We start from the raw sequence: 19292 nt of genomic DNA, 5'->3' as shown, positions 1-19292 counted from the left end.
CCACTTCAACTGGAGTGCTTCTTCGGAGCGAGTGGTGTACCTCCGTTTCTAAGGACCACAAAGAATAAAAGCCACGCAATGGACGGTCAAAAAGGGGCATTTGAAAAAAATCCCATATATATATATATATATATATATATATATATATATATATATTCAGGGAGGAACACGTTTTCCAATTTACTGTTTCACAACATACGTACATCACTGAGCTGCAGAATATGGAGATTGTCCGATATTATTAATAAAGTTTTAAAACGGTTAATTTAAAAACACAATTCGATACACAATTCAATAAAAACCATGTCAGTTCCTTCTTTTCAGAATCAAGAAAGTGAATCTTTCTCCTTCTCCAACAGACAGTCTAGGCTATAAATATCCCTCTAGTTGTTATATCCACAGTTGTTCACAGTTGTATGACAGGAAGAACAATACAATCCTGTCTTGAAACCCATTTCTCTCTTAACACCAACCTCTCCACGGCTGGATAGATAGAACAAGTCCAACCAGAACTTAGGGTTTTGGTTAGTCACTGATCACAACGGTGGAGTGGCTCATGTGTCTGGCGGTCATGTGTCTATGTCACGAGCTGGCGAGGGTTCGTGGGGCAGGTTGGTGGAGTTGGGCAGGGTCTGCGTGTGCGATGTGTGGCGCGCATGTCCGTGGCACACCGAGTTCTGCTGCAGCTCCAACGCCATGGTGTTCTGCGGTTGAGGGAACTCCTTCACTTGACGCCGGTACTCCAGGAACGTGGACGCCTTCGTAGCGATCGCCACCACGTTCTTGCCCACGAAGATGGTCGAGACTCTACTGTCCTGGAACAGGACCATGTTAACCCCACGGATCAGGATGGTGACCACGTTGATGGTGACTAGGCTGAGGATGGGATAGAGCATCATCTTCTGGGGCGACACGTGCTCCCCTTGCATGGAGATCTCACTGAGCGAGACGCAGGGCAGGATGAGGAGGAGGATGTAGCAGTAGAAAAACATCAGCCCCTCGGCCCAGATGGGCAGTCCGGTCCGCTGAGGCTCCCACAGGTTGGCCTGGATGTCCAGAAGATCCAGAAGATCTAGAGCCACCCAGAAGAGCCTCCCCCGCATGTCCTCCTTCTTCCTGAAGGTCTTCACGTACTCCATGTTGTCCAGAGCCACTAGAACCAAGTAAAGCCCTGGGACGCACACGGACAGTAAAAGAGTCAAGGCTTTCCGGGCCACAGTCTCCAGAGACTTCCTATCCGCCTTGCAGTTCTGGAAGACGAAGTAGAGCTTGATCTCCAGCACAAAGATGTAGAGGAACCAGAGGATCATGGCGTAGCCGCGGCGGGCCGTGCGCACCTCGGCGCCCACCCATACGGCCACGTAGCGCAGCACGATGAGGAAGCAGATGTCCCCGACCAGCACGATGATGCACACGCCGATCTTCCTGGGCCCCTCGTTCTGCTCTACCAGGTAGGCGTCCATGAAGGCCATGCTGGTCATGATGACGATGGTGGTCAGGCACACGTGGCGTTTGTCCGGAGGTGGCAACACCATGGCGAGGACCGGACCCGACCGCCTTCTGGCTCTCACCTCCAGTTCACGGTTTCCGAGTTTAGAAAAAGAACGGGTTCCTGTGGGAACACCAGTGAGTCATACAGTTAATCTATTGAGAGTCAGTCCAGTGAGTAAAAACAGTGAAGTTGTGGGGGGGGGGGGGGGGGTCGTCAGTCTTTGCAGGGCTGCTGGTAGGTCATTTCTCAGGCCATGCGAACACAGGAACATCATCTCATCACTCAGCGCAGTTCCATTGATCCCCCTCTGCTAGTAAAGCAGGCGCCACAGTGAGGTGCTATATGGCTGACGGTTCATGACTGATACTGGGATGCTAATCCATACACTGAGCGGGAGTGGAAGATACACAGAGGGGTGTGTGAGGGGCATGTATAGGACACAGAGTGCAATGTGAGGTTCTATGGGGTAGAGAAAAGCAGTGTGTTTGTGCTGCTCAGGCCCTCAGTGAGTGTGGAGGCTGAGAGAGATTCTGTTATTCAGTGTGTGGCGGAATCACCCTGTGGGGCAGCACTGGCGAAGGTGGTGCAGTGTGTGTGTGTGGCTCTGTCCATTGGTGCAGTGTATGTGAATGTGAAAGCGAAAGAGGATTCTGCAGTGGCCAGATCCCCAGTAGCCATAAATCACAGAGACAAGGGGGGGGGGGGGGGGTCAGCGGCCCATTGGGCACCGCGTCCAACACCAGCTTCCCCGGAGGGAGGCTCTCACACTGGGCCAGAGACACAACATCCTCTCGCCCCTCTGCCACGTGCCGGCCTCGCCAATGCCTGGGGGAGAGAGAGTGAAAGGTAGAGAGGGGGATGGGGAAAGGGAAAGGGAGAAAGAAAGAGAACTGTCAGTGCAACTGGGCTATATAATGCAGCGCTCATTGCCAAAGACAGCAGGCTGTCCACAAGCTAGAAGCCTGGAAGTGTGTCAGTATGGTTAAGATGTGGTCTTGTTTGTTACAGTGTTGGAAGGGAGGAAGATGCTGCACCACTCAGGATCATTTTAGACCGTCTGTCATCGCTATCTCACTGTGTAATAGGGAGTGCCTGAAGACTTGGTCCAAGTTAAAATAACTTAGAATGGCAGGTAGGGGAGACTGGGGGAAATTGTAACAGGGGGCAAGTGTAACACAAGCTAGAGCGATAAAACTCACACGGTACATACCCATTTAGATTCTCTCTCGTCTAGCATAATTTTCATCACTATATGTTGGCCAAACATTGACATGAATGACATGTGTCAATATTGTTGTCTCTTGCTAGGCATATGAGGTTTTGTCATGGCTGTTGGGTTGGGGGCAATTGTAAAATGACCCTGAGCCAAGCAGCCAAATGATGATGATAACAAGTAATTTTAACTTTAGGATTGTATGAATTATACAGTGCCTTCGGAAAGTATTCAGACCCCTTGACTTTTTCCACATTTTGTTACGTTACAGCCTTATTCTAAAATTGATGAAAGACCTTATTTATGTAAGTATTCAGACCCTTTGCCATGAGACTCGAAAATGAGCTCAGATGCATCCTGTTTCCATTGATCATCCTTGAGATGTTTCTACAACTTGTTTGGAGTCCACCTGTGGTAAATTCAATTGATTGGACATGATTTGGAAAGGCACACACCTGTCTATATAAGTTCCAACAGTTGACAGTGCATGTCAGAGCAAAAACCAAGCCATGAGGTCAAAGGAATTGTCCGTAGAGCCCCGATACAGGATTGTGTTGAGGCACACATCTGGGGAAGGGTACGAAAAAATATCTGCAGTATTGAAGGTCCCCAAGAACACAGTGGCCTCCATCATTCTTAAATGAAAAAGTTTGAAACTACCAAGAGTCTTAGGGCAGGCCGCCCATCCAAACAATTGGGGGAGAAGGGCCTTGGTCAGGGAGGTGACCAAGAACCCGATGGTCACACCGACAGAACTCTAGAGTTCCTCTGTGGAGATGGGAGAACATTCCAGTGAAAGGCACATGACAGCCCGCTTGGAGTTTGGCAAAAGGCACCTAAAGACTCTCAGACCATTAGAAACAAGATTCTCTGGTCTGATGAAACCAAGATGTGACGCTTGGCATTCAGGCCAAAGAGTTCAGTCTGGAGGAAACCTGGCACCATCCCTACGGTAAAGCATGGTGGTGGCAGCATCATGCTGTGGTGATGTTTTTGAGCGGCAGGGACCGTGATACTAGTCAGGATAGATGCAAAGATGAATGGAGCAAAGTACAGCGAGATCCTTGATGAAAATCTGCTCCAGAGAGCTCAGGACCTCAGACTGGGGTGAATGTACACCTTCCAACAGGACAACAACCCCAAGCACACAGCCAAGGCAACGCAGGAGTGGCTTTAGGACAAGTCTCTGAATGTCCCCGAGTGGCCCAGCCAGAGCCCGATCTAACCTCTCTGGAGAGATCTGAAAATAGCTGTGCCACGACGCTCCCCATCTAACCTGACAGAGCTTGAGAGGATCTACAGAGAAGAATAGGAGAACTCCCCAAATACAGGTGTGCCAAGCTTGTAGCGTCATACCCAAGAAGACTCAAGGATGTAATCGCTGCCAAAGGTGCTTCAACAAAGTACTGAGTAAAGGGTCTGAATACTTAGGTAAATGTAATATTTCAGTTAGCTTTGTCATTATGGAATATTGTGTGTAGATTGAGGGAAAAAAAACAATTTATAACATTTTAAAATAAGGCTAACATGTGGAAAAAGTCAAGGGGTCTGAATACTTTCTGAAGGCACTGTACATGAATTATACAAATAATAACTTTAAATAGCCTTGGGGTCCTGTAGAGTGACAAAGAAGTTGTAAACACATATAATCTGGGCGCCATCAGAGAATTCAGATGTTTTGAGAGGAACTGAATGACCATGCAAAATAATGGGTGTTACTATAATTATTGGTTTCATACAAAGACATACTCATATTTCTTTCAAAATCATTACATACGTCTATGATAATAGACAATTCATATTTTTTTTAGTTGCTACATTTGACCCCAGCTACTGCAGCTACCCCTAGCACCGGGGCAAATGTAGCAGACTTCCGGAATTTTCTGATTCAAATCAATACTGTGAGCTGACCGTCTTATGTATAGACATATACATGGTATGAATGATTAGGAGACAGATGTAAGTTTCTTTTTATATATATATATATATATATATATATATATATATATATTATATATATATATATATATATATATTATATATAAAAGTTACTAGACTAGTTCAAGTGGTCTCTGAGCAAAAGAGTAAAATACAAAAACTGTCACAATTGCCCTCAGTCTCCCCTATCATATTGTGATAAAAGATGATAGCTCGTAATACAACAACTTCATAACTGTTTGGACCTTTGGCCCATTTACCCCTAGATCATTCACAGGATCTGCATTAATACCAAGTGATCAGAAGTGGGTACACAATATCATAGAATAGACTTCTTAATACACACTTTCACAAGTTAAATAGACAGGATATGTCTATCTATGTCCAATATGCCTCCATAGACAGGAGAAAACGTATTTTCTCAATTAAAAACAGAATTCTCAATGCCAGTCAATGAAGTTAGAACATTCAGCCATCCTGCAGAGTGTTACTTGTTATATCAATAATGTATCAAGCTTTCCCTCTGACTCTGTTGAATGATGTTTGAAGGTGTGTGTGGTTTGACCTGCTTAGTATTCATATTGACGTGCACGTTGAGCGCTATGACAGGTGAGGTCACAGGTGCACTCGTCAACCGTCTGCTCCGACATTTACTGCACTTTGTAAAAAAATAATTACGCTGGGCGCTAAACATTACCAGCATGCGCCAGCCACTCGATCTCGCTCGCTTTATCCATAAATAACACACCAGCATATAAATGTTAGAAGGGAGAAGAAACGGAACGGGTTAATTGAGCAGAAATGTCTTCCATTTTAATTGGAGCGTCAGTCGTCACACTGTTACGTTCGACAGTCGTGACGGGTATACAAAATCGAGCACACAGCCATGCAATCTCCATAGACAAGCATTGGCAGTAGAATGGCCTAACTGAAGAGCTCAGTGACTTTCAACGTGGCACCATCATAAGATGCCACCTTTCCAACAAGTCAGTTCGTCAAATTTCTGCCCTGCTAGAGCTGTCCCGGTCAACTGTAAGTGCTGTTATTGTGAAGTGAAAATGTCTAGGAGCAACAACGGCTCAGCCGCAAAGTGGTAGGCCACACAATCTTACAGAATGGGACCACTGAATGCTGAAGCACGTAGCACGTAAAAATCATCTGTCCTCAGTTGCAACACTCACTACCAAGTTCCAAACTGCCCCTGGAAGCAACATCAGCACAATAACTGTTCGTTGGGAGCTTCATGAAATGGGTTTCCATGGCCGAGCAGCTGCACACAAGCTTAAGATCATCATGCGCAATGCCAAGCGTCGGCTGGAGGGGTGTAAAGCACGCTGCCATTGGACTCTGGAACAGTGGAAACACGTTCTCTGGAGTGATGAATCACGCTTCACCATCTTGAAGTCCGAAGGATGAATCTGGGTTTGGTGAAAGCCAGGAGAATGCTACCTGCCCGAACGCATAGTGTCAACTGCAAAGTTTGGTGGAGGAATAATAGTCTGGGGCAGTTTTTCATGGTTTGGGCTAGGTCCCTTAATTCCAGTGAAGGGAAATCTTAAGCTACAGTATACAATAACATTCTAGACGATTCTGCCCTTTCCTGTTTCAGCATGACAATGCCCCCGCACACAAAGTGAGGTCCATAGAGAAATGGTTTGAGTTCAGTGTGGAAGAACCTGACTGGCTTGCACTGACCTCAACCCCATTGAACACCTTTGGGATGAATTGGAACGATGACTGCGAGCCAGGCCTAATCGCCCAACATCAGTCCTGGAACCTCAGTAATGTTCTTGTGCCTGAATGGAATTAAGTCCCTGCAGCAATGTTCTAACATCTAGTGGAAAGCCTTCCCAGAAGAGTGGAGGCTGTTATATCAGCAAAGGGGGGACCAACTCCATATTAATGATATGAGATGCACGACGAGCAGGTGTCCATATACATTTTGTCATGTATTGTATGTAGCGTTTCAATTTCATGTACAATGCAGCATTCAAAATATACCTGACCTACTCTTTAACAAAGTTGTTCAACATTGAAATGATTTGGTCAAGAAAATGAATAGAAGTGCATATACTGTACATATCCTACATTACTCATCCAATAACATTCTGTCTTTGTTTAACACTGCAAGACAGAATATCTCAGCGCTATATTTTGAGACTCAGAGCTGCGTTGGACACAAACGTAGATTGCCACTTGTGAGAGGAAGCTTCAAGCAAATACCATCTGGTGATACAGACAGTACTGTAGTTTCACTTCTGTTTAGGAGAAACACAAGGCCACGCTGCTATGTGCTTTTGAAAATCCGAATGTGTTAATGCTGGAGGGATGTTCAACAAGCAGTATTAACCAACATTGATCTACAAATCATTAGGGACACATTCAGTCAGACAAATGTGTGCTTCCTGAAGCTGACTGCATGCATTGCCATGAAAGGATAAAGCTTACATTTTAAATGAGACATTGCCCCTAAAAGAAATGGAATTATGAAACTATGAAAATCATTTTGTTACTGTATGTACCTGGCCAAGAATATGTTAACACACTGTATTGTGATGATAATTGCCTGTTGAATAGTAGGCCTTCAAGGCTGAAGCTATAGGTGTGGTTGGAGGTGTGACCAACTCACAGGTGCCATCTTGAATTGGGCTGCAAGCCCAATGTTTGGGTGGTCAGTAGTTACCACAGCCACAAAGTCAAAATTGGCTATATAGTAAAAATGTATGAAAACAAAAATGTGCTTTTTGTTAGTGTCTTAATGTTTGTGCTTTTTGTTTGTGTCTTAATTTAAGGTTAGGGTAAGGCATACAGTTAGCAGTGGTAAGGGTTAGGTTTAAATCCATATTTTAAGAAGAGAAAATGTATAAATAGGCTGTGGTTACAAGTAACGACCAATTGTTTGAGGAGAGCCTTGTCACAATGCCTCAATTGTCTAGGCAACGCCAAGCACATTCACATAGAAAACCCCCCAACTAAATGTCCCTTCTCTGTCACGAATGTTGAATACAGGTATTTGAACTTACTCTGCCGATTGTCCGTGGTGTTGGTTCTTCAGCTGGTCGAAATTGTAGACAAAATATCCTCAGGAAAGTATTATTAAACTGACTTTGTGTGTGTGGCAATCAAAATGTTTGCTCATGACCGAAGTACATGCACGCGATGCATGCATACTAACAGGCGTTGCACCTGAGCCAACTGGCACGCTAAAAACTTTGAGCAGATGAAGGATCAACTGGTAGAGGTAGTTCAAATATAATTTTATTAAACATTCTGGCTTGTAAGGAAAATGTCCTCTATTTTGCAGTGCTTTGTTTCAGACTGTATACCAAGAATTGGTATCAAAGTCTGATTTATTTGGGCAAATGAGAGTCTAGCATTGTTTGCTAAAAATAGTGATTTTAGGCCACTTTTCTCACATATTCCAGACTGCTTTAGTGGAAAATAGACAGAGCTATCCATTTCCATTAGACCTATTGGATTTGTGTTGGATAATTGACTTTATATCTTTGTTTTTAATTGGACCGAAGACCCAAAGACTCAAACAGATGTTCAGGTAGGGCCAAGGTTTTCATTTACATCTTTGGACAGTTGGCTCTGACAGGACTACTCATTTGTTGAACCCCTATGATGTTCCTATCGATAGACTGATATTGCAAAGACCAAGTTCCCTAATCTTTCATTTCTGACAAGTTTGTGGTTTATGAAAGTAACTTTGCCTTGTGTCGAGCCCTATTTCTTGTTAGTTATTTTTGTTTAGAAGAAATCGATAGATACACATGGTAAGAAAATGAAAGGAATGTGGTAGGTTTTGGACAACACAGTGGATAGAAGAAGACTTGTAAGGGCACTGTGCACCTCGTTTGTAATCCTATCGAGTGTTTGAATATTTAAAACCTATTATGTAGAACAGGGCCAAAGTGAGAGATTAAATTCATAAAATGTTGATTAATTGACTGATTAGCTGACGCCTGTGTGTCATTCTCATGCTATAAGGGACAGTGCACCCACATATATATCACATAATCATTTAACTGACATTAATTATAAACTTCGTCAGAGATTTGTTTTCCTAATGAACGGATTAGCGTCTATATGCCTGTGATAACAAGAGCCCGGTTAATTGGACGGTTTGAACCACTTCAGGAATGAAATGGGGAGAACCGTGAGATGTCATCAATGTTTCAGTGCTACGTAGTGAAGCGAGAACAGAAAATGGTGATACATTTTGGCAGTAATGGATGATTGTTAATCTGCTCTGTCACATTGGCTGCTAAATCGCCTTAGTCTGCAGAAATGTGGAGTGAGGCGTGTGTGGCAGCACTTTGCATATCAATTCTATTAGCACATCCGTAATGTGTAGCTCATCCACTGTAGATCCATCTTGGGGTTTAGTATAGAGTACAATGATCCATTGTGTGGATTGGCAGCCATATTTGGTGTATTATGTCAAAAGTTTGATGAAAAATGCTTGATGAATCACTTTAGGAATTGATATGCAATCAATCACAGTGCCTTCAGAAAGGATTCACACCCCTTGACTTTTTCCACATTTTGTTGTGTTACAGCCAGAATTTAAAATTGATAAAATGAAAACATTTTGTCACTGATTTACACACAATATCCTATAATGTCAAAGTGGAATTATGTTTTTTGAAATTTTTACAAATTAATTAAAAATGAAAAGCTTAAATATCTTGAGTCAAGTATTCAACCCCTTTGTTATGGCAAGCCTAAATAAGTTCAACAGTAAACGTGCTTAACAAGTCACATAATAAGTTGCATGTACTCACTCTGTGTGCAATAATAGTGTTTAACATTATTTTTAAATGACTACCTCATCTCTGTACCCCACACATATGTAAGGTCCCTCAGTCGAGCAGTGAATTTCAAACGGATTCAACCACAAAGACAAGGGAGGTTTTCCTTCCAAAGAAGGGCACCATTTGGTAGATGGGTAAAAAAAAATATCCCTTTGAGCATGCTGTAGTTATTAATTACACTTTGGATGGTGTATCAATATGCCCAGTTACTACAAAGATACAGGCATCCTTCCTAACCCAGTTACCGGAGTTCAATGGCTGTGATAGGAGAACGCTGAGGATGGATCAACAACATTGTAGTTACTCCACAATACTAACATAATTGACGGAGTGAAAAGATGGAAGCCTGTACAGAATGAACATATTCCAAAACATGCATACTGTTTGCAACAAGGCATTAAAGAAATACTGCAAAAAATGTGGAAAAGCAATAAACTTTTTGTGCTGAATACAAAGTGTTATGTTAGGGGGCAAATCCAATACAACATATTACTAGGTACCACTCTCCATATTTTCAAGCATAGTGGTGCCTGCATCATATGATGGGTATGCTTGTAATCGTTAAGGACTCAGGAGTTTTTCTGGATGGAAAAGAAACAGAATGGGGCTAAGCAAAGGCAAAATCCTAGAGGAGAACCTGGTTCAGTCTGATTTCCAAATTACGAAGAAAGACATAGCTGTAAACACTGCCAAAGTTTCTTCTACAAAGTTGTAATGATTATCTTTAGGAGAAGTAGAGGAGTCAGGCGCAGGACACAGGGTTCAATGTAAACAAACGTGTTTACTTGAAAAAATCAATAAATCTTCTCCTAGGAAAATACATATTGCGGAGAAACACCTCCGACCACACAAAACAGGAAACAATCACCGACAAGACAAACAGGAAATGCAGAGGTTTAAATAATGAACATAATTAGGGAAAATCAAAAACAGGTGTACACAATAAAGACAAAACCAAACGAACAGTGAAACATCGATCGGTGGCAACTAGTAAGCCGGTGACGTCGACCGCCGAACGCCGCCTGAACAAGGACAGGGGCCGACTATGGCGGGAGTCGTGACAAAAGTTAAACATTTTTGCAATACATTTTTTAAAATATTGTTTATTTTAATACATTTTTTACCCCTTTTTCTCCCCAATTTCATGGTATCCAATTGGTAGTTACAGTCCTGTCCCATCACTGCAATTCCCATACGGACTCGGGAGAGGAGAAGTTCGAAAGCCGCCCATCCTCCGAAACACAACCCAGCCAAGCCGCACTGCTTCTTGACACAACGCCCGCTTAACCTGGAACCCAGCTTCACCAATGTGTTGGAGGAAATGTACACCTGGCAACCGTGTCTGCGAGAATTGTGCCCGGCCCGCCACAGGAGTCGCTAGTGCGCGATTGGACAGGAACATCCCTGCTGGCCAAACCCTCCCCTAACCCGGACGACGCTCGGGCAATTATGCGCCGCCCCATTGGTCTCCCGGTCGCGGCCAGCTAAGACAGAGCTTGGACTCAAACCAGGATCTCTAGTGGCAGTGCCTTAGACCACTGCAGCACTTGGGAGGCCCTTCTACAAAGTATTGACTTCGGGGTGTAAACTCTATATTTCATTTTCAATTAATGTGCAAAAAAATGGGGAATTAAATGTTGATGGGTGAGAAACAACAATGCAATCCATCTTGAATGCAGGATGTAACACAACAAAATGTGGAATAAGTCAACGGGTATGAATACTTTCTGAGGGCATTGTATCTCTATGCTTATCACATCATCTCTCAGAATGCTTTGTTCTTCATGCAACAACAATACTATGGAACACTATCTATTTTACCCATTCTATTTACACTGAGGAAAACATTCCTAATATTGAGTTGCACCTCCCCCTTTTGCCCTAAAAATAGCCTCAATTAATTGGGCATGGACTTAACAAGGTGTCGAAAGCCTTCCACAGTGATGCTGGCCCATGTTGACGCCAATGCTTTCCACAGTTGTTGCCTGGATGTTCTTTGGGTGGTGGACTATTCTTGATACACACAGGAAACTGTTGAGTGTGAAAAATCCAGCAGAGTTGCAGTTCTTGACACATTCAAACCGGCACGCCTGGCACCTAGTACTATACCTTGTTCAAAGTCACCTAAATCTTTTGTCTCAGCAATTCACCCTCTGAATGCCACACATACACAATCCATGTCTCAGTTCTCTTAAGGCTTAAACATCCTTCTATAACCGGTCTCCTCTCCTTCATCTACACTAATTGAAGTGGATTTATTAACAAGTGACATCAATAAGTGATCATAGCTTTCACCTGGATTCACCTGGTCAGTCTGTCATTGCAAGAGCAGGTGTTCCTAATGTTTTGTACACTCAATGTACATGGCAGCCACAACCTTGTTATCTTGTTGTCGTTCTAGACATCCAGGGTCCTATCTAGACACTTCCTCAGGCCCAGCTATGTATCACACCAATGACAGAGGTCGGGGCAGACAGTGGTAGTAAAGCACCAATTTGTTTCTTTGCCAACTGCTCTACAACACCACTGCCTGGAGAAGGGAAGACAGGACAGGTGTAACAGGTGATGAGGGAGAAGAAGACGACAGAAAGGTTGCAGAGCTTTTATAGTTAGCAATCTAGGTTTATCAAACACAGAACTTCAGGGGTTTAGAAAAGGATTTACAGGTAGCTTATTTGAGGTATTTTTACATTTTCATTTCAGGTTTTTCCTTTCTTGTTGGATTAGTGTGTTCTCCGTTTGCACTTTTCATTACACTTGATTGTGTGGCGTGTACAGTGTGTTAGCTTTGTGCCCAAGGGAATTCAAGTCTTTGAGAACTACTAGGAGTAGTTTCCACAGAAGTAAATGTTTTCTTTTCGTAAAGTTTGTTTGGTGAACTGTTGCCTTGAGATAGACGTGCGTTTGTGGCACCAGCACCTTAGAAACTCCATCCCTCATATCAAAGCTTTGCGTATCTGCCTCTTTACCTGTGGCTCGGTGTCTTCAAAAACGGCGTACTCATTTATCGGAGTCGTGATGTTTATGCTGTTGGGAAGATGTATTGTTATGCATTAAATAACTATCATAGTATGCAGCTTGGCTACACCCGCGAACCAGCTTCCTCCTCCCACTCAAAATACCTCAGGTCGAATATACAGTTTGTTCGCTTCAATGTTTGATTTAATTATGTGGTTTACTACTTTACTTACTTCAATGTCAAAAACACTGCAGTGGGGGGACAGCTTCAGTGACTGAGGAGCTGAGAAGGCGCAGTCCGTTTTGTGAGATACAGTTGAAGTTGGAAGTTTATATACATCTTAGCCAAATACATTTAAACTCAGATTTTCACAATTCCTGACATTTAATCCTAGTAAAAATTCTCTGTCTTAGGTCAGTTAGGATCACCACTTTATTTTAAGAATGTGAAATGTCAGAATAATAGTAGAGAGTGATTTATTTCAGCTTTTATTTCTTTCATCACATTCCCAGTGGGTCAGAAGTTTACGTACACTCAATTCGTATTTGGGAGCATTGCCTTTAAATTCTTTAACTTGGGTCAAATGTTTCGGGTAGCCTTCCACAAGCTTCTCACAATAAGTTGAGTGAATTTTGGCCCATTCCTCCTGACAGAGCTGGTGTAACTGAGTCATGTTTGTAGGCCTCCTTGCTCGCACATGGTTTTTCAGTTCAGCCCACATATTTTCCATAGGAATGAGGTCAGGGCTTTGTGATGGCAACTCCAATACGTTGACTTTGTTGTCCTTAAGCCATTTTTCCACAACTTTGGAAGTATGCTTGGGGTCATTGTCCATTTGGAAGACCCATTTGCGCCCAAGCTTTAACTTCCTGACTGATGTCTTGAGATGTTGCTTCAATATATCCACATAATTTTCCTTCCTCATGATGCCATCTATTTTGTGAAGTGCATCAGTCCCTCCTGCAGCAAAGCACCCTCACAACATGATGCTGCCACCCCGTGCTTCACAGTTGGGATGGTGTTCTTTGGCTTGCAAGCCTCCCCTTTTTTCCTTCAAACATAACGATGGTCATTATGGCCAAACAGTTCTATTTTTGTTTCATCAGACCAGAGGACATTTCTCCAAAAAGTACAATCTTTGTCCCCATGTGCAGTTGTAAACCGTAGTCTGGCTTTTTTATGGCGGTTTTGGAGCAGTGGCTTCTTCCTTGCTGAGCGGCCTTTAAGCTTATGTCGACATAGGACTCGTTTTACTGTGGATATTGATAATTTTGTACCTGTTTCCTCCAGCATCTTCACAATGTCCTTTGCTGTTGTTCTGGGATTGATCTGCACTTTTTGCACCAAACTACATTAATCTCTAGGAGACAGAACGCGTCTCCTTTCTGAGCGGTATGACGGCTGTGTGGTCCATTGGTGTTTATACTTGTGTACTATTATTTGTACAGATGAACATGGTACCTTCAGGTGTTTGGAAATTGCTCCTAAGGATGAACCAGACTTGTGGAGGTCTACAATTTTTTTTCTGAGGTCTTGGTTGATTTCTTTTGATTTTCCCATGATGTCAAGCAAAGAGGCACCGAGTTTGAAGGTAGGCCTTGAAATACATCCACAGGTACACCTTCAATTGACTCAAATTATGTCAATTAGTCTTTCAGAAGCTTCTAAAGCCATGACATTTTCTGGAATTTTCCAAGCTGTTTAAAGGCACAGTCAACTTAGTGTATGTAAACCTCTGACCCCCTGGAATTGTGATACAGTGAAATAATTTGTCTGTAAACAATTGTTGGAAAAATGACTTGTATCATGCACGAAGTAGATGTCCTAACCGACTTGCCAAAACTATAGTTTGTTAACAAGAAATTTGTGGAGTGGTTGAAAAACGAGTTTTAATGACTCCAACATAAGTGTATGTAAACTTCTGACTTCAACTGTATTTACGTCTCGTTGTCTTCATTAGTCTCCAAAATGAGATCCATATGTCGGCCTGGCTCTCCGCCATCGCTATCCCTCCCAGCAGGTGCTTTCTGATTCTGACGTCCTTTTGTGTTTGGGCTGAGCAGGGAACACTGCCAGTTTTGCTGATAGGTGGCAGATTGCCTCAGACCCTCCCAGTGGAACACAGAGGAACTTTGCACACAGCTCTCTCTCTACCCTGTTAATGTCTCATTGAAGGGGAGGAGGATGCTGACAGGGTGGTTATCATTGGATCATGTCTTTCTCACATCCACGTCCATCACTTCCCGATCACATGCTGTAACCACATACACCCCATGTTTTTTTACAGCAGTAAAGCATCATAGTCCAACCACCTTAGTATGTTTGTTATACCACCTGCTGGGGCTAGTCATAAAAGGCCTGAGTAAGAGACCTGGGTTCAAATAGTATGTGAGGGTTTGATTGAGCCTGCCTGTAGTGCCATATCGGGCAGGGGTTTGCACTTTTGGGACTCTTCCATGGGTTCCATTGCACCAGACAAGCTCGGGCAAGCTCAGTGGAACACAGTTAAATTACATCAGAGAAAGCAAATACAATGGGATTACCGATATTGCATTACTGTATGTGTGGTAATCTATTTACTTAACATATGCAAACTGCAGGACTCAGGGCCCTCATGGGCCTAAGCACTGCTCCTAATGCATAATCATTCCAATTGCATATTTATTTATTGGCTTGAAGTGGGTGTGGAAATTGCCTGCTCTCTTTCGTTCCCTCGCATTTTGTTATCATTATTTCAGGCGCATTTGTTTTCAGTCGTTTTCTGCAAAAAACATTCATGCAATTTAATGCGAGGCTTGGGTGTTTCGCGCGAACACAACACCGTGTTCAGCTATTTAGGCACACCTTAAAACCCCATTCTTCTCTCGGTTGCTTTACATTATTAGTGTGGTACTGCGGTATAATTTGGCTATAATTGCTTGGGAGGTTGCGGTGGGGCGGAATAATGAGTAGGACAACCTTTGAGTAAAGAGGCTTGTGGTGTTTGAAGCTGTGGCTACGCTTATTTTACCATCCATTACGGATGATTAAGGTTGATGTTCCCTCTCTAAAGCACTCTGTCATATTGTATGTTCAAAGAACTTGAGTGTTTCAATGCACTCTCCTGTGATCAGGATTCCTGAAGCGTATTCAAGAGCTTTTCTTTAACGATTGTTGAAATAGGATCAAACGTAATTCCCCAATCAAATATATCGAACATGACATGCGTTGGACGTGCAAAAAGACATTTATGTTTAAAGCCCTTCAGAAATCTCTCACTCCAACTCAATCTCAACAGTAAAAACCGGGTGCTTTTCAACTTGACATACGTGTATTTTTCATCAAAATGCTAGAAATGCGTGAAAACCGTCACACGTGGCGCATTCTTTACTCAAGAAGCTAGGGGAAAGAATCTCGGCGAATTACGGCATTAAGAGTCATCATCAAATGGAAAGCCACAGCCCTCTGACATCACATTTCTCCTGACAGTATAAGTCACTCATGCAGGGGAGGAACAAATAGTACTTGTAAGGGCCAAGGTCCTCATACGTACAGAGTGACACTGTGTGGGAGTATTCATAAAGTCCTTCAAAGGAGAGGGGAATTTCAATCTCCTTTGGTACTTTTATTACAGTATGGTTGGAAAGGAGAGAAGAGGAGGATACTTGAAAAAGATTTACATCAACATTTTAACCCACGTAACCCAGGGTAAATGCATATTCCAGTGTCGGCAGAGCTACCACCAGACCCCTTGTAAAGTAAATAGTCCAAACAGCCAACAACAACAACAAAAAACGATTTGAAAGTTCCTTTCTATTGAAGTATCACATGGTATCTTTAAGTTTTACTGGTTAGCTAACACTGGGCCATTTTTTTGCCAGGTGTTGATAGGGGGGGGGGGGGGGGGAAACCTGCACCCCTCAGCATAGCAGCAAAAAAAGGATGAAGGTTTGGTGCTTCACACAGCAAACAGCGAATAAATATACTGTGGTTATAGTGGTTAGAAATATGCTGTAGTTATTCCAGTTCTTGGAAATGTCTTGTAATGATTCACATCCATCCTTCGTGTCTTAAACTGGTAACAAGCTACTGTATGTAATAAAGCAGCCTACTGCTTAAGTGGAATTCTCCCTCAGTGAGAGTTAGAAACATATTGATTTTGCCTGTGCAAAACATGGCACAGTTCTCTAATGATGATTTGGTGCTCTGATCACCTCAGGCCAGTAGTGATTTTTATCCACTGGTTATGCAGGGGAGATCCACTTAATCTTTGTGTCGATATTTCCCCCCAACTTCCTCTTTGGATGTGCCTTGCCCTCTCTCTCTCTCTCTCTCTCTCTCTTTCTCTCTTTCTCTCTTTCTCTCTCTTTCTCTCCCTCCTTTCTCTCTTTCCCTCCCCATTTCTTTCTCTTTATTTCAGAGAGTTGCCATTTCTGCTCTTGCCCCACTACGGGAGTGGCGTCTAACTTCATTGTATTCATGTTGCATGGCATTCTTGGTATCATCACTGCCTCACGATATCGACGAAAATTACTCTCAAAAGACGGACACAATCCCCGAGGCCTAGCACAATATAAAATAAAGCAGTAATGGATTTAAATGCTGTAATTATTATCTGTTTAAAAAAGTCCTTATTAAAGTTTTGAGTTTCGTTGTTGCCCCCAGGCCAGACGACTCCCTGTAGTTCCTATCCAAGGTAAACACACACACGCCACACACAGTCTCCCTTTGCCCCCATGGCATGCTTAAGACCAACGTGTAGTGAAGGGTGAAGGGGAGAGAGCAGTCACTTTCATGCACAGGCGCAACGGTGTAGAGGTGGAGTGAAAATAAAGGAGTGGAGAAGAAGATACTGAGGGAGAGAGAAGGAGGGAGGGAGAGATGAAAGAGAGGGAGAGGGAAAAAGAGGGGGGGAGAGAACGATACAGAGAAAGGAGGGAACTACCATGAAAGGGGAGAGGCGCCAATACAGAGAAAACGAGAGAGGAAATCTCTCAAACTGATTGAGTGCCAGCCAGACACACAGGGAGAATCATCTAAAGCACAGGTATAATGAACCAGCCTATGTAGCAGTCCCAGGAAGCTTTGTAAAAGAGAACAGAATGAATGTACTTTTTTTCTCCAAGAGACTTCCGCGGAGACCAACAAATGAGACAGTGTGGATATGTCAGACAGGTCTTCCAACCCCTTTGTGTGATTCATAATAATATGTTGGATGTTGTCCTGGGAATAACTCCAAAACAGGAGTTTTGATAAAATGACACTCAACTGTCGCTCTCTCGCTCCCCACGGCGACACCTGCTCTGTACGATAATGAAATGGAAAACAATATTTCACTCAGGTTTAGAGATTCCTGTTTGCACGATGACAAGACACCACCTCATGGTGACTTCCATAGCAACCGGTTTCCGGCGAGGCATGAGAGAAAGAAAGAATGAAGTAAAGTTTGGTAATGTGTGTTGTATGTGTGTCATACAATTCATTCATCCCATGGGAACTGCATCCCCGAACATGCTATTTAAAGAAAATCCAAATATAGCTACACTCTTAGAAAAAGGGGTTATTTGAGGAGGGACAGGGTTTTGCTCTTTTTGGAAGATGAGAGTTCTTTGTTAGGCAACGGGTTCTACCTAGACCATTTTTCATTCTAAGAACCGTTGATGATTCTTTGAAAGCCAAGAAGGAATCTACATAGAGCCCTTCTGCATCTGAATAAACGTTTAGTTTTTTTGTACATTTCTTTTTACCTTCATACGACCAATATACACTGCTCAAAAAAATAAAGGGAACACTAAAATAACACATCCTAGATCTGAATGAATGAAATAATCTTATTAAATACTTTTTTCTTTACATAGTTGAATGTGCTGACAACAAAATCACACAAAAATAATCAATGGAAATCCAATTTATCAACCCATGGAGGTCTGGATTTGGAGTCACACTCAAAATTAAAGTGGAAAACCACACTACAGGCTGATCCAACGTTGATGTAATGTCCTTAAAACAAGTCAAAATGAGGCTCAGTAGTGTGTGTGGCCTCCACGTGCCTGTATGACCTCCCTACAACACCTGGGCATGCTCCTGATGAGGTGGCGGATGGTCTCCTGAGGGATCTCCTCCCAGACCTGGACTAAAGCATCCGCCAACTCCTGGACAGTCTGTGGTGCAACGTGGCGTTGGTGGATGGAGCGAGACATGATGTCCCAGATGCGCTCAATTGGATTCAGGTCTGGGGAACGGGTGGGCCAGTCCATAGCATCAATGCCTTCCTCTTGCAGGAACTGCTGACACACTCCAGCCACATGAGGTCTAGCATTGTCTTGCATTAGGAGGAACCCAGGGCCAACCGCACCAGCATATGGTCTCACAAGGGGTCTGAGGATCTCATCTCGGTACCTAATGGCAGTCAGGCTACCTCTGGCGAGCACATGGAGGGCTGTGCGGCCCCGCAAAGAAATGCCACCCCACACCATGACTGACCCACCGCCAAACCGATCATGCTGGAGGATGTTGCAGGCAGCAGAACGTTCTCCACGGCGTCTCCAGACTCTGTCACGTCTGTCACATGTGCTCAGTGTGAACCTGCTTTCATCTGTGAAGAGCACAGGGCGCCAGTGGCAAATTTGCCAATCTTGGTGTTCTCTGGCAAATGCCAAACGTCCTGCACGGTGTTGGGCTGTAAGCACAACCCCTACCTGTGGACGTCGGGCCCTCATACCACCCTCATGGAGTCTGTTTCTGACCATTTGAGCAGACACATGCACATTTGTGGCCTGCTGGAGGTCATTTTGCCGGGCTCTGGCAGTGCTCCTCCTGCTCCTCCTTGCACAAAGGCGGAGGTAGCGGTCCTGCGGCTGGGTTCTTGCCCTCCTACGGCCTCCTCCACGT

The 19292-nt window shown here is 43.6% G+C and overlaps 1 protein-coding gene across 1 annotated transcript in view; it reads right to left on the bottom strand.

The window, feature by feature from the left end:
* Positions 1 to 217: 217 nt before the first annotated feature.
* The window catches only part of LOC106571664 (transmembrane protein 121), a 58623-nt gene continuing 39548 nt past the window's right edge, over positions 218 to 19292 (bottom strand). Inside the window, exon 2 of the mRNA XM_014144978.3 lies at positions 218 to 2317. Coding sequence (XP_014000453.1) covers positions 570 to 1535 — 966 coding nt within the window. The 5' untranslated portion in view covers positions 1536 to 2317 and the 3' untranslated portion in view covers positions 218 to 569. The remainder of the gene's footprint in view (positions 2318 to 19292) is intronic.

Source organism: Salmo salar, chromosome 15 (assembly GCF_965601325.2).
Source record: "Salmo salar chromosome 15, fSalSal1, whole genome shotgun sequence".
In the NCBI taxonomy this organism is placed as follows: Eukaryota; Metazoa; Chordata; class Actinopteri; order Salmoniformes; family Salmonidae; genus Salmo; species Salmo salar.
This window is presented reverse-complemented; position numbering and strand designations above follow the sequence as displayed.